Source organism: Pseudonaja textilis, chromosome 1, assembly GCF_049901715.1.
Source record: "Pseudonaja textilis isolate UNSWEBS1 chromosome 1, rPseTex1.2, whole genome shotgun sequence".
Taxonomy (NCBI): domain Eukaryota; kingdom Metazoa; phylum Chordata; class Lepidosauria; order Squamata; family Elapidae; genus Pseudonaja; species Pseudonaja textilis.
Window position 1 is genome coordinate 328,447,098 of NC_141990.1, and position 15,925 is coordinate 328,463,022.

General features: G+C 41.8%; 1 protein-coding gene across 7 annotated transcripts in view; it reads right to left on the minus strand.

Moving 5' to 3' along the window:
* Positions 1-15,925, minus strand: part of ATP8B3 (ATPase phospholipid transporting 8B3) — an 89,520-nt gene that overhangs the window by 50,282 nt on the left and 23,313 nt on the right. For 6 of the 7 annotated variants that reach the window (XR_015741323.1, XM_087922782.1, XM_087922785.1 and 3 more), the window contains exons 2-9: positions 15,855-15,917; positions 13,420-13,511; positions 12,593-12,706; positions 10,141-10,239; positions 7,639-7,700; positions 4,699-4,771; positions 1,829-1,899; positions 223-305 (exon numbers count right to left, since the gene is read on the minus strand). Coding sequence is in view for 6 of the 7 variants with exons in the window: in XM_087922781.1 (XP_087778907.1) it covers positions 223-305; positions 1,829-1,899; positions 4,699-4,771; positions 7,639-7,700; positions 10,141-10,239; positions 12,593-12,706; positions 13,420-13,511; positions 15,855-15,917 (657 nt within the window). In the remaining variant the exon portion in view is untranslated. The remainder of the gene's footprint in view (positions 1-222; positions 306-1,828; positions 1,900-4,698; positions 4,772-7,638; positions 7,701-10,140; positions 10,240-12,592; positions 12,707-13,419; positions 13,512-15,854; positions 15,918-15,925) is intronic. The other variant, XM_087922786.1, reaches the window with a different exon arrangement.

Genomic DNA, 15,925 nt, shown 5'->3' on the forward strand with positions numbered 1-15,925 from the left:
TCTACTTGCATGGTTTACATGCTTTCAAACTGCTAGGTTGGCGGAGGCTGGGACAAGTAACGGGAGCTCACTTGGTGACGTGGCACAAGGGATTCAAACCGCCAAACTGCCGACCTTTCTGAATGACAAACCCCAGTAGAACCAGGCTAATCATAAATGAAACCACCACTCCCAAGGAACCGTTTCTGAAAATGAAAAGGAAGGACTAGCAGAAACACTGACCGTCAAAGGCAGCCATGTCCTCCATAGAGGTCAGCTGCTCGTGTGTTACCAGGAGAGCTTGTCTGTATTTCAGGTTAGTCTCTCTGAAAAAAAGCAGAGTGGAGTCAGCTTAAAAACTGGAAAATGAGTGGTGCTTTTGTATTGTAGTATTGTATTGTATTGTTTCAATTTAAATTTAATGGAGAGCATTTCTTAAATGAAGGCTGGGATGGGAGTATGTGCTATTTGCCTTGGATTTCTACAGTGGTCCTTCACTTAACAACCATTTATTCAGTGTCCAAAGTTACAACGGCATTGAAAAACTTGACTTACAACCAGTCGTCACACTTTTGACAGATGCAGCATCCCATGGTCATGTGATTAAAAATACAGGTAGTCCTTGACTTATGAGCACAATTGAGCCCAGAATTTGTATTGTGAAGTGACTTGCCCTATTTTATAGCTTTTCTTACCACATTTCTTAAGTGAATGACTGCAATTATTAAATGAGTAACTTAGTTAAGTGAAGTTGTGGGAACTTCAAGAAGAGATTGGACTACCATTTGTCAGAAATGGTGTAGGGTCTCCTGCCTGGGCAGGAGGTTGGACGAGATGACCTACAAGGTCCCTTCCAATTCTGATTATCTGTTGTCTGTTATGATGGTGGTAACGTCCTTGGGTTATGGGATTGCCATTTGTGACCATCCCAGCCAGCTTCTGAGAAGGAAAGTCAAGGGGGAGAACTGGAGTCAATGACTGAGGGATTCACTTAACAACTGCAGTGATTCACTTAACAACCATGGCAAAACAGGTCATAAAATTAAGCACAACTCACTCAACAACCACCCTGTGTAGCAATGGAAATTCTGGTGTCAACTGTGCTGTAAGTCAAGGACTACCTGCATTCATGTGCATAGAGCAACGCTGTTTCATCGAAATTAATTAATTTAAATTAATTAATTTAATGTGTTCCTCTACTGGCATCTAACCAGAGCATGTGTCTTGGCAAAATTATTTCCTACATTATCTTCAATTATTCCCTATGCGAGGAATGAAACAAGTTGAAATCATCTTTAACTAAATAATTGGTTAACTGGTATCAAAATGATTTTTTTTGCCCTTATTCTATCCCCTATCCAAGAACACCTTTGATGTGTGGAAAATCTATATCAGCATTTTTCAACCTTGGGAACTTTAAGATGTATGGACTTCAATTCCCAGAATTCCCCAGCCAGTATTTGAGAAGGTTCGTATTCTATGCATAATGACAGGGCAATCAAACCTGATCTTCGTTGCTTGCATCTTACGATTTATATTGTTTTCTTAATATCCTAGAATGATTTATGTCGATTGCTTCTTTCGTATCCTGTGACTATCACTAAGTGTTGTATCTTATAATTGATGATGAATGTATTTTTATGATGACTATGATCATGACTGATCACTTATTGTTTGTATCAAGTTGTATGTATACTAAGAGCTTATGCACCGGAGATAAGTTCCTTGTGCGTCCAATCACACTTGGCCAATAAAGAATCCTATTCTGTTCCGTTTTGTTCCATTCTATTCCATTCCATTCCATTCTATTCTGTACTGTTCTATTAAAAATAACAAGCAAAGACATTACCCATCTATGTCCATGGTCTCCACATAGCAGAGGCTGTTTGGTTCAGAACTGGAGAGTAAAAGGAGGTCAGCCTGGAAAAAAAAAGCAGAGAGCTTTGTTGATAGATCCATCTTCTGAAAATTTTGGCTTTTATTGTCAGCTTTGAAATTCAGCTGCCACATTTTTTTTTTGAGAGTTAGAGAAGTTGAAAAGTTCAAGGTTATTCTGTGTGTCGTATTAAGAATTTCCAGTTGCAGTTAATTGGTTCTCGTGATTTATGAAGTGTAGAAGTGGGAGGGGAGAAAGGAGGAGAGAAAGTGGGTTCTGTGTAACGTGCCAAAAAACTTTCACTTGGGAAATTGCTTTTGAACATGCCAGATCTGTTCCTAATAAATCAATTGGAGAGATAACGTCTAGGAGTGACTGACATCATGGATACTTTCTGGATGCGTGACATTTATCACATTAATATTATCCACTACTTTCTGTCAAAGCTTAGTAAATATAAGACTTTGTAAAAACATGTTTTAAAGAAGCATTGTCTTTATTACATCTCCAACATAATGCTGTCCTAGGCCCGTGATGGCAAACTCTGTGGGCACACGAGCCATCGCCCCAGCTCAGCTCTACTATGCATGCATGCGCATGTCTCTCACTGGCCAGTTGGTCTTCAGGTCTCTGCCGTGCATGTGGGGGCACAGGGCGCATGTGCGAGGGGTATACATGCATGCACGGGTACGGGGCGCATGTATGGGGATGTGTGCACATGTGCGGAGGTGGGACGTCTGTGAGGGGATGCACACGCATGCATGGGGGGCAGGGGGCATGCGCTGGAACATGCATGCATGTGTAGGGGATGGGGCACATGCATGGGGATGGGGTGCATGCATAGGGCACATGCTCATGCCAGGGATGTATGCGCATGTGCAAGGGATGTGCATGTATTGGGCGCATACGTGAGAATTACCTATACATGGAATTTGACAACTGGACAATGCAAATGGATTCTCCAAGCCCTTAACCATCGCAAGATTCACTTAATGGCTGCAACGATTCACTTAACGACTTCAATGACTCACTTAATGATTGAAGTAAAACTTGTAATAAAATCAGGCCTCACTCAACTTATAACAGCAATGACTTACGATGGAAATGCCAGTCCCAATTGTGATTATAAGTTGAGGACTAGCTGTATACCATCAGTTCAATTGTCCACAGTTCTCCAAAGTCAGAGACTTTAGTTGGTAATTTGATAATGATGCAGTTTTAAGAAACTATTTCCCCTAGTGCATGTAATATGTTGCTGTGAGTTACCTTGAGGTCAGATGGGCCACCTATAAATTATACAAATAAATAAATACATATAGTTTTCATATAGTTTTTCCTGATAAGGGTGAACTGCAGAACGGTGAAATTGAGAAAAGTGAGAATATTCAGTGATTCCAAAATTATAGGTAAACTCAGACTGAAATACGAGAGCCACTTCGGTACGATGGATAAGATGCCGGCCTAGAAACTGGAAGACTATGACTTGTAGTCCCATTTTTGGCATGAAAAGCGACTGGGTGACTTTGGGCCAAATACCAGGAGACAGGGAGTTCTAGTCCCACCTTAGGCATGAAAGCCAACTGCAAGACTTTGAGCAAGTTCCTCTCCCTCAGCCCAATCCACCTCATACTGTTGATATGAGGAAAACAGGAGGAAGGAATATTACGATATGTATTTATTCACTGTGAAAGACTAATAAAATAATAGGCAGGACAAAAATCAAATAAATAAAATATTGTATTTGTTTTCCATTGCCTTCTTTGGGGAAGTTTTTTTTTTAAAAATAAGATTTTTTTTTTTAAAGTAGATTGTAACTATCTAGATCAGTGGTGGCTAACCTTTTGGGGCTCCTGTGCCAAAAATTGTGCACATGCTTGCACGCTCACACTTGCGTGCCAGCATCCAAAAGACAATAAGTGCCCCCCCAGGCCCCCTACGCATGCTCATGTAATCCCCACCTACCCACGCCACCCCCTTACCTGCACTGTGCCTCATGGCTGATTTTGGGCTAGTTTGGGGCCTTTTTCGGCCTCCCAGAGCCTTCAGGAAGGTTTCTGCAGGCTTTTCAGGCCAAAAACTAGGCCTGTTTTGTTATTTCCGGTACTTCTGGAAAAACGGGTAGTGACAAAACGGGCCTAGTTTTTGGCTTGAAAAGCCTGCAGAAGCCTTCCTGAAGCTTCTGAGAGGCCGAAAAAGGCCTCAAACCAGCCGAAAATTAGCTGTGAGGCACACACGTGCGCAGTGAGGTAAGCTTGCCTGCAGCTCATGTGCCGGCACAAATGGCTCTGCATGCCACTTGTGGCACGCATGCCATAGGTTCGCCATCACGGGTCTAGATGACTGTAGCCCTGGATGGATTTTGTGATTTCAGGTCCAGTTATACACAAAACACCATCACCGTGCAAACGATGGGAAGCATGTTAAAACCTGTTATTTTCCACCAGCAATTTTACACAAGCCTTTGTAGGACAAAGGACATTCCCTTCCAACCTCTGGATCCAATCTAAAGATGGAGATTTGCAAACACAAAAGTTTTCAAAACTCTGCTCTTCTGTTCTGAACCGAAACAGAGTTGCCATAATTAGAAGACACAATTCTTTTAGGATTTCAATATTTTTAACCGCTCTTGAAATCATCTCGCCAAAAACATTTTGCTTGTTCGGTACATAGTCAAGAAATTTGGTGCCCGCCTCTAATCCTCGCCTTTCATTTCAATCTTGGCAACTTGCTGGAAAAGTAAAACGATCCTGATGGAAGCTCAACCATGATTATGTCTCTTGAGAATTTAAAATGTTATCTGGGGGGCAGCCTTGATTAAAAGACAGGAAAAGACAAATTCTTACCGGTACGAAGCTATCCTTGTGGAGGCAAATGATATCACCCACTTGTATATTGCACCATTTCATTTTGCAGAAACTGGGAATATGGGAAAGATAATCGATAAGAAAAGTTTGGTCTAGTGGTTAAATCACCACTCTAGAAAGCAGGAGCTCGCAAAAGTCTGTAGACAATCTCAGTCATTCAGGTCATGGCTGTCCCAAAGGTGCTTTTTCAAGAGGCAACTGGACTTTGTTTTTTCTTTGAAGACGTTTTGCTTCTCATCCAAGAAGCTTCTTCAGCTCTGACTGGATGGTGGGGAATAGAAGGATTTATATTCCTTGCAGTCAGTTGGTCATTTGCATCCTTTTAGAGGGCCATTGAAGCACATAGAGATTTACCTGTGTCCTCAAGGTCACCTGAGTAATGCTCCTGGTTTCTGTAGTCTGCAATTTGGTTCCTGTAGTCCTCTATTTCCAGAGGAAAAATTGCAGACTACAGGAACCAGGAACTTTACTCAGGTGACCTTGAGGACACAGCTAAACCTCCAAGTGCTTCAACGACCCTCTAAAAGGATGCAAATGACCAGCTGTCTGCAAGGAATAAAGCTCCTTCCATTCCCACCATCTCGTTAGAGCTGAAGAAACTTCTTGGATGAGAAGCGAAACATCTTCAAAGAAAAAACAAGAAAGTTCAGTTGCCTCCTGAAAAAGCACCTTTGGGACAGGAGATCACAAGCTCAAGACCCACCTTAGCCAGGAAAATCAGCTGAGTGACTTTGGGCCAATCACATTCTCTCAACCCCAGCCCACATCACAGAACTGTTGTTGTGGGGAAAATAGGAGGAGCAAGGTGTGCTGGATATGTTCACCTCCTTGAGTTATTAGTAAAAATATTAAAGGCAAAATACAAGTTAATAAATAAATACAAATAAAATAAATAAATCCATTTTATGGGACTTGTGTCAACAAACTAAAAAGCTCAGGAAAGAAAAAAGGTGAATTTGCAGTGAATACCATTCTCAAGAATAGAGAAATGGCAAAATTGGCTGCTTTGGTTAAAGAAAAGTCTTTATCTTGCTTCGTTTCTACCTAGAAACAAACTCTTGGAATTTTTGACCAAAACTGATAAAAATGAGGTCTGGGTTTTGATGATTGATAGGTTTATGGTGATAGAGGTACTATTTGTTATGGTATATTGTAATTCAAGGGTGATTGATTTACTGATTTTTATCTGTATCCATTGTGGTTCACCGGCGGCAGGTGCGGATGGCTGAGGTCTCAGAGAGTGAGGACTCAGATGAGGGGCCTACGTGTGATGTAAGGATGGGGCCAGGACCAACAGGGAGTGGAGTGATGCCTTCGGAGATTGTGGAGGCTGGCAGCAATGATGAAGAGGCCCCCGAGGAGCCTGTGCCCAGTGAGGATGAGTGCAGTGCTGCTTGTAGGAAAGAGCAGCTACAGCAGCACAAGCAACTCGAGAGTAAGGCTGCAAGGTAATGGCCCCTCCCTTAAGAGATAAAAGCCAGCCTAAGAGACCAGTATTCTTTGCAGGAAGCACTGCAAGCCTTGTGGAAGTTCGGACTATCTTGGTTTGTGTTTGAAAACTTTTTGCTTGGAATATTTCTTGGCAACTTAATCTAGTGCTTTTGGCAGTCTTGCAAACCTTGGCAAGGCTCGTTCTTATCAGAGACAATTAGTTTTAATAGCCTTTTAACCGTGAATTAACGGAAATTCGCAGAGAAGCATTAAAAGGTGTTGCTTTTATCTCTGTTTGGTGTTTGTTTACTTGGAACAGAACAGGTTTGGGTCAGAACAGCATCAAAAAAAGACGGAAGATAGTTTTTTTATATAGTTTTTGTTCTTGTTACTTGTACCCTGTTTTTTTTTTTGTTATGCCTTTCCCCCTTTTTAACACCTTTTCTTTTTTATTCTATTTTTTTAAAATTAATAAAGTTTTAAAACTGGAAAAAGTCTTAAAAGAGTTGTTGGAGAATGTTTCCCCTCACTGAAGAAATTCACTCCAAGTTGCCCTCATATCAGCTTGCCCTACTATAGTTGTAAATAACTGAAGTCACAGATGATCTTTGCACACACCTCTAGACACTTATAGGAAGATGTCAACATTTGACACCAAGTTCATTTTTTGCAGGCAAGCATTTTAAGCATGAAATGTGATACAGTGAGAGATAAAGGCCCACAGATCTCCACTCTCCCTGTTTCTTGTGGCTTGCTTGGGTGTTGCTGCCTGATGATTCAGTGCCATTGGAAAAAGTAATAATGATCAAGTCAATCAAGCCATTGACCTTATGAGCCCTGGTGGTGCAGTGGTTAGAATGAAATACTGCAGGCTAATTCTACTCACTGCCAGGAGTTCGATCCTGACGGACTCAAGATTGACTCAGCCTTCCATCCTTCTGAGGTCATTAAAATGAGGATCCAGATTGTTGGGGGCAAAATTCTGACTCTGTAAACCACTTAGAGAGGGCAGTAAAGCACTATGAAATGGTACGTAAGCCTATTGTCTATGGAGATTCTCAGTCATCTAGCTCATGGTTGTCCCAAAAGTGATTTTTTCAAAAGGTAACTGGATTCTCTGGTTTTTCTTTGAAGACGTTTCGCTTCTCGTCCAAGAAGCTTCGTCTAAGTGCTATTGCTATCTTCTTTGGGTGATTCCCATCAATCACTAGTCCGGTAGAAGATCACATCCCATTTTTTTCAGTATTAAGCCATCGCTACTTATTCTAATATGGGTCTTTTGGCAATGCCTTGAAGGTCTCTGTATTTGCCCATGACTTGCTATCCCATTCCAGGAAGCTCATGACTATTAATAACTTCCAAGAAGAATATAAGTTCAAAAAAGTATTAGTTATCCCCTGTTCTCCGACTTTATTCTCTTACTTAAAAGGACAGTGCTTCTCAAAGGAGGTTAACATGTTTCTGAAAGCATCTTCCAGGTTGGCTTACCTTCCACCTGTCAAGATCTCACAAGGTCGGTTGTTGATTTCCCCATCACTTTTGTGTCGTGCCTGAGAAGCAAAAAAGAATGCGTGAAATGCATTGGTACACTGAGCATCTGTTCATCCAGGACGTCACCTAATCCAAGGTTTCTTAAACTTGGCAGATATGTAGAATTCAGCTCCAAGAAAGCATGCCAAGTTTGAGAAATGCTGCTTTAATCCAAAATCAAAAATTACCAGCCCTCTGACCAGAAACTCTCATCTCGCATTCCACCAAATGTGGAATGTGAAATATTAAATGTGGAATGTGAAATATACTTCCATCAAATTATGAAAAGTTAATACAAAGAATACAGGAAATGGGCTTTTGAAATGCTAGATAAGTACCTGACCTTCTTTTGCCTTTTCTGGATGAAGATAACCTTGTAAAATGTGGTTCATTTAGCTTTGGTCAACCTGAGAATCCCAGGGGATTATCCCAGGGGATCCAAGAATTAAATGCTATATTTTAACTGTTATATTTTAATATATTTTAAATATATATATAATTTTCTCCAGTTGAGCAGGATAAAACTACCTTGTTGAGGTAATTCCCCATTAGGAGAATGAGCGCCTACAGGGAGACGTAATTGAGAGAAGTGTTTGAATAATACACACATAGCACACAGATACACTGTACAGTAAATGTAGGTTTTTACTTCCAGAAACGTTTAAGCAAAGTTCAAAATAAGTAGTCCAAAGTCATTCACAGGTAAGGCAGTCAGTGTACAGTCCAGGGATAACCCAATAACAAAGTCCAGTATCAAAAACAGTTCAGCCTGAACATAGCAAATAAGTCAAATTAAAATACATAGTACCTGTGTTAACCTAACTATCCGGTGCAAGACCCAAAATGCAGGTAGATTCTTCTGAAGGTAGGTTGTCCTTACTGCTTACAGTCAAAAACTATTAAAGTTTTGGGAAGGTGCCCTTAAATCCTTCAGTCTGAATCCTGGTGAGTTAGGGGCTTAAAACAAATTCCTTCTGTTCTAGTTATGCTCAAATAAGAAGTAAAGAGAAATGAACAAGGATCCTGGCCTTCAATCAGGTAGTTTACTACAATAGTTTCCTCTACAGTTCCACTTCAAAATAACACACAGAGGGCCTCATTAGAGGTTTGTCATTGATTAAAAACACTAACAACCTTACCTTTATTTCTCTGCGTGATATAGAGCCAATGAGGGGTCTTAAAACAAAGATTAGTGCCAAAAATGACCTGATTTCTACATCACTGTTTTTCAAACTTGACAACTTTAAGATGCGTGGACCTTAACTCCCAGAATTCGGCACCCCACGCATGGTCCCAAAGGGACTTTTTCAAAAGGCAACTGGACTTTGTTTTTTCTTGAAGAAGTTTCACTCCTCGCCTTATCATTCTGAATGCTAACGACCAGATGACCGCAAGGAACATAAATCCTTCAGTCAGAACTGAAGAAGCTTCTTGGATGAAATGCCTTCAAGGACAGAGTCAATTTACCATTTAGAAAAAGCCCCTTTGGGACAACCATGACTTGGATGACTGAGAATCTCCATAGCCCAGGCGTTGGGAGTTGGAGTTGGAGTTGAAGATGAAGTCCATAGATGTTAAAGTTGTCAAACAGGAAAAGGACCTGCCTCAGCTATCTTTATTCAAGAAAGCATGACTCTTGAAATGGGTTTAATGGAGTGCCAGTGATTGCAGAAAAGTCAGGCAGAACCTGAAGTTTCCGCGTAAAGCGTTAAGCTAATTTTCCCTCTTCAAACAACAACCACACCCCAATCTTCCAGTCCACCAGTTGCCAACAATATGCCACAAGGGTGTTTTGAGAACTCCAAGATGTTAACTTGATAGCAGCAGTGATGGGATTCAAATTTTTTTACTACCAGTTCCGTGGGGCGTGGCTTGGTGGGCGTGGCGTGGCTTGGTGGGCATGGCAGGGAAAGGTTACTGCAAAATCCCCATTCCCTCCCCACCCCACTAACCTGCTTTCCAGCTCCGTTCTCCTGTGCAGGGCAACCAAAGAAGACCCAGCCAATCAGCTGGGACTCGGGAGACAGAGAATAGATGGGGGCAGGGCCAGTCAGAGGTGGTATTGGCCGGTTCTCCAAACTACTCCAAATTTCCACTACTGGTTCTCCAGAACTGGTCAGAACCTGCTGAATACCACCTCTGGATAGCAGTTCACTCTCAGGGCACTGCCACCTTGGTAATCTAGCTCTGGCTGGGAGGAAGCCCCTCCCTAAATCCCACGCGTTACAGCAAAAGCCATGCAAGAAATCCGGCTCTAGCAACCTGCCCCCTCCCCCTCCAGAATGGTAGCATCCTGTCTAGATAGTTGAGTTTCTTTCCCTCTCTCTCCCCACCCCCGCCCCCCCCATGAATCTGATAAACTCATCTGCTACAGAATGATCCTACTATCCTCCTCCAAGAGATTACAAAAGTCATCCAGTTAGACGGATGCCTTCGCAGGTGCTGAAAACAAATACTTACAACATCATCAATTAAATCACGGATGCCTCTGATGGAGAGCAAGATACACAGGGGAAAGAGGAGTGCAAACCAAGGCAGTGTGGAGATCTGTGGGAAGGTCTGTAACAGATAACAGATAATAACAGATAATAATAACATAATCGGACTTGGAAGGGACTTTGTAGGTCATCTAGTCCAACCCCGCCGCCCAAGCAGGAGACCCTACACCATTTCTGACAGATGGGAGTCCAATCTCTTCTTGAAAGTCTCAAGTGATGAAGCTCCCACAACTTCCGAGGGCAACTTCTGTTCCATGGGTTGATTGTTCTCACTGTCAGAAAGTTTCTCCTTGTTTCCAGGTTGAATCTCTCCTTGCTCAGTTTCCATCCATTGTCCCTTGTCTGGCCTACACACACTTTAGAAAATAGCTTGACCCCCTTCCTCCCTGTGGCAGCCCCTCAAATATTGGAAGATTGCTATCATGTCTCCCCTGGTCCTTCTCTTCACTAGACTAGCCAGGCCCAGTTCCTGTAACCGTTCTTCATATGTTTTAGTCTCCAGTCCCCTCATCATCCTGGTTGCTCTTCTCTGCACTTTTTCTAGAGTCTCAACATCTTTTTTATAATGTGGTGAACAAAACTGGATGCAGGACTGTAATAGGAGGCAACTTTTCTTATCACAAAGGAGGCTAAAAGGGAGAACTTTGCATTAATATCTTCAGCAGGAACAAGGCATTCCTTCCATTTAGGGAAAGCCAAGTCGAAACAGGACATTTATACAAGAGTTCATTTAATGACCGTTCAAAGTTACAACAAAAATACAAAAATAACTTAGGACCATTTTTCGCACTTAGGACCGCTGCAGCATCCCCATGGTCATGTGATCAACATTCAGAAGCTTGACAAGTGCCTCATATTTATGACAGTTGCAGCGTCCCTGGGTTATGTGATCATCTTTTGCAACCTTCTGACAAGCAAAAATAATGGGGAAAACCAGATTCACTTAACAACCTTGTTACTAACTTAACATTTTCAGTGATTCACTTAACAACCATGGCAAGAAAGGTCATAAAATGGGGCAATATTCACTTAAAAACTGTTTTGCTTAGCCACAGAAATTTTGGGCTCAGTTGAGGCAATAAATCAAGGACTTCCTCTATTCTTGTTGTACAAGCAAGACCAGACAAGTAAGCAAAGCAGAGGCCTTGAGGTTCACAGGCACAACAGACTCTTACCCCAAGGTAGATCTGATAAGATTAATTAGCATCCTGCCCACTTCACTGATGTAGAAGCTTGTTCTACATAGATCTGTATATCTACCCCACCAAGCTAGGAAGGCGGGCAAGGAACAGGAAATAAGGGTGTTTGAAAGAGTTATCACTACGAGGATCCTTTGTCTTCAAAATTAAATATACAAACTCCTTAAGCTTCTGTTTTGTTTGCTCAGTAATTTACAAGTTGTAATACATTGCAAAAATCTGGAAAAATAGTAATTTGAGCACTCCAACTTCCCAAGCAATAATGTTGAGTCGCCCTTGAAAAATACCTTGACAATTTGTGAGACATGACAAAACTATAAATGCAATTTTCCTAACAGAATAGGATTCATCTATAACTAAAGATGAGGAAAAATTAAAAGCCAAAATTAGTAACAGAATAAAAGAGTTGGAAGAGGTCTTGGAGGTTCTAGTCCAATCCTCTATTCAAGCAACAGACCCTATACCATTTCAAACAAAAGCTTGTTCAAATCCCCACTAACCTCAAACTTCAATCTGGTAAGCACCAATACCATCCAGCCACACGCAATCCTTACTTCCAGCTTCCAGTCATTCAAGTTCACACTCAGTTTTGGTGGCAGAATGGCCAAATTTGAGTGGTGTGATTTCTCACTTTTTCTTTTTTTGTCTCACACTGGGGATGGTCTGGAAAGTGAATCCAAAAATTCAGGATGGCAAGTTTGGCCATGAGACTAAAGCTCCTGTAACGTTATGTGAAAATGGCCTTGGAAGACAGAGCAAAGAGATTCCACCAAGGCAATGACAGATAAAAGGCTACTTAGCCCCCAGTAGAAAACTGGGGGGGGCAAGAAGCTCAGAAGAGACTCTCTCAAGTTTCTAAGACAGGGGAAGAAATGTACTTTTAGACTTGTAAAATATACTTTTACTCTTCTACTTAATTCTAATTAGACTTAACTCATCTGGTTGTGTTTCCTAAGACTGGTCTACCTCATAAGGCTGACAGCTCTACCTCTTGTTCACATGTGTGATGCATGTTAAAATGGGGTGGGGCTTCAACCATGTGATTGCAGCGTCCATCTTGATTCTTGCCTCACACCAAAGGATGCCATATTTTTAAAAAACTGACTGGAAATAGAATCTCTTTAGAGAGCGCACAGCCTTTGGTGCCTCAGAACAGCTTATAAAAAAGTAAAAAGAAATGCTGCTAACTAAGAACGGAATAAAGAGCCCTCTTACCTGCAAAAGAATCATGAACAAGAAGTATACATTAGCCATCCGGTGAAATTGTTCATACAAGTTGAGAGGGAGAAAAGTGAAAAAGTTGTACTTAGCCGTCTTAATGGCATTGTCCTGCGAATGATAAACCAGCAAAGATTCACATGAAATTTGAGCTAACTAATTTATTATCACATATAAATTTTCATAAACCAAAATCCACTTTGTGAAGTGAAGTGTGAAGAATGGAATATATGTAGGCAGGTATTCTTGGCAAGACCAAAACTGAGATTTGTGACATTTTTGTCATTTTTTTCCAGCAGAAAACACCAAAAGGGTTTAGAAATGTGAAAAGGGAGGGAGGGAGGGAGGAAGGGAAGGAAAGGAGAAGGAAAGGAAAGAAGGAAAGGAAAGGAAAGGAAGAAGGAAAGGAGAAGGAAAGGAAAGAAGGAAAGGAAAGGAAACAAAAGGAAAGGAGGAAAGGAATCAAAAGAAGGGAAGGGAAGGGAAGGAAAGAAGGAAAGGAAACAAAAGAAGGGAAGGAAAGGAAAGGAAAGGAGGAAAGGAGGAAAGGAAACAGAAGAAAGGAAGGGAAGGGAAGGGAAGAAGGGAAGGAAACAAAAGAAGGGAAGGGAAGGGAAGGGAAGGGAAGGAAAGGAAAGGAAAGGAAAGGAAAGGAAAGGAAAGGAAAGGAAAGGAAAGGAAAGGAAAGGAAAGGAAAGGAAAGGAAAGGCTCACTAAGTTTAAAACACACACACAAACACAGAACCAGAATATAAAGAGGATTTGAAATCTCTGACATTTTTATTCCTCCCTCCCTCCCTCCCATGACTTCCAATCAGACTTACTGCATATTTTTTCTTCTTCAAACACCAGAGATGCTTCTTTCGAATTTGTTCATGATAAGCTCGGTTATTAGCCTTAACCACCCAGGTAAAATCTGGAAGAAAAGGACAGAAAATACTGGTCCCAATTGTGGTCGCATGTCGATGAGTCTCTGTGCCGTTTTCTCCAAAAAGGATGCTCTTGGTAATGGTCAGCACAATTTGCACTCCAAACTAAACATCCACACAAGTGGTTAATATCTTGACCACTGAGTCCAAGTATAATCAACTGCCTTTGTAATACAATCTGTGTCAATGAAGTTCGGTTATGCATTCAAAACTGCTTTTCTGAGGAGGGATCCACAGAGGTCCATCTGAAAGGAGCCTTGGGGAGGAGGAGGCGGGGGAGGGGATCTTCAAAAGGCAAAGAATCCCTTGCAACAATGGGAGCCTCACTGAAAGGATGCTCAGGAAGAAAAAGGTCTCTAAGTGATCATCACACAGGATCTTCCAGAGTGGAAGAGGATATTTGTAGCTCAGGATTGAGGTGAGGTGCTTGGTGCTTTCTGAGCTTGGTTATTTTCTTGCAGATGTTTAATTACCAAACTAGGTAACATCATCAGTGTTAGTAGAGGGTGGGGTTTGATCTCATACAGATACAGATAATCAGAGTTGGAAGGGACCTTGTAGGTCATCTAGTCCAACCCCCCCCCCAAGCTAACCCTACACCATTTTTGACAGATGGCAGTCCAGTCTCTTCTTGAAAGCTTCCAGTGATGAAGCTCCCACAACTGTTCCATTGGTTTCTCACTGTCAGAAAGTTTCTCCTTATTTCCAGGTTGAATCTCTCCTTGTTCAATTTCCATCCATTATTCCTTGCCTGGCCTTCAGGTGCCTTGGAAGATAGCTTGACCCCCTTCCTCCTCTCTGTGGCAGCCCCTCAAATATTGGAAGACTGCTATCGTGTCTTCCCTGGTCCTTCTCTTCCCTAGACTAGCCATGCCCTGTTCCTGCAACCGTTCATTGTATGTTTTATTTATATACTAGTGGCTTGTCATGTCAGTGTTTGTAGGAGAGGTCTTGATGGCTCCTCGGTTGGGCTGTTGTTAGCTTGTTTGGCAGTTCCTTAATTGGGGAATTGTTTGCTTCTTGATTGCAATTCTAATGTTACTCTTGGTGTTCATCCCTGCTCATCTGTTGGTGAGGAGGTATTTTGGTCTTTTTGTTTCCTTTTTGGCTTTTTCACTGTCTTCTTTGAACGGTATGTAGTAGTTGTTTATGTCTATGTGCCTGTTGATGACTGTTTCACTCAGTGGAAGCAGAAGTTCAGGGATCACAAGACCTCTAATATTTGGGATCTCAGCATCACCCCAATCCTCCATGTGTGGATGCTGTGAGTTCAGGAGGCCTCAAAAATCATGAGCCCTCTGTGGTCCAGTTGAGAAAGGATCTGCCCCCAGCAAAATCATCATTGGCTATGTGTAAATGAAAATTCTCCATTAATTGTAATATCTCACTGTCACTCAGTCTTCCCCAACCCCCAACAGGCATGTATAACCAACTCTCCCTGCTATCAGTTTTCCTTCTGAGCTCAGAAAAAGCCAAGAACAGCCATCTTGAAATAGCTGGAGACATAGCTGAGGGAGCTAGGTGTGCCATGCCGTGCCGTGCCTAGCCTATTCGAGAGAAGGATTAGAGGGGACCAGGGTAACTGTCTTCTAATATTTGAGAAACTGTCAAGAGAAGTGGGGACTGACATATTCTCCAAAGCTCCAGAGGACAGGACAAGAAGCAATGGGTGGAAGCTTGTTAAGGAATGATCCAACCTAGAAGTAAGGAGAAAATTTTTGACAGTGAGAGCAACTAATCAATGGAATAGCTTGCCTCCTGGAGTTGTAGGTGCTCCATTGCTGGAGGTTTTCAAAAACAACCATTTGATTGGGATGGTATAAAGCTCCTACTTTGAGTTGGGGGTTGGACTAGAAGACCTCCAAGGTCCCCTACAGCCCTATGATTCTATGATTCCATAGCTCTGGTCCACAGGTGGGATCTCATGTGAGGAAGAGATCCACACACACCTTTCAATGAGATATCAACCGCTTTGGGATCTTAGATGGGTGAGTGACTCACGTAAAATGAGACAGCACAAAGGATTCCTTGTTATTGATTACAATACAGGAAAGTTTGCCAACGAAGACTGCCAATTTCAGGTCAAGGGAGAAATACCAAGGCTGGTAAAGGCATATCTCCAAACAAAATCAAGTTTTTCAAGCTTCTAAAGTGCCCCCCCCACACTTTGGATTACATCAACTGGAAATTAAATTAAAGCTGTGGACAAGTTTTAGCATGGGGGAAAAAAATATGACTTCAGTTATATACATTTCATGGTTCAAAAATCTGTATTTCCCCCCCAACAAAAGTTCCCATCTGTGATTCTAAAAATCCCCACATGTACTTACCTTGTCCCGTTTTAGTCTCATCCTGGTAAGTCCCGAGAGACTCCTGGCTTGGCATTTTGAAATCTATAAGG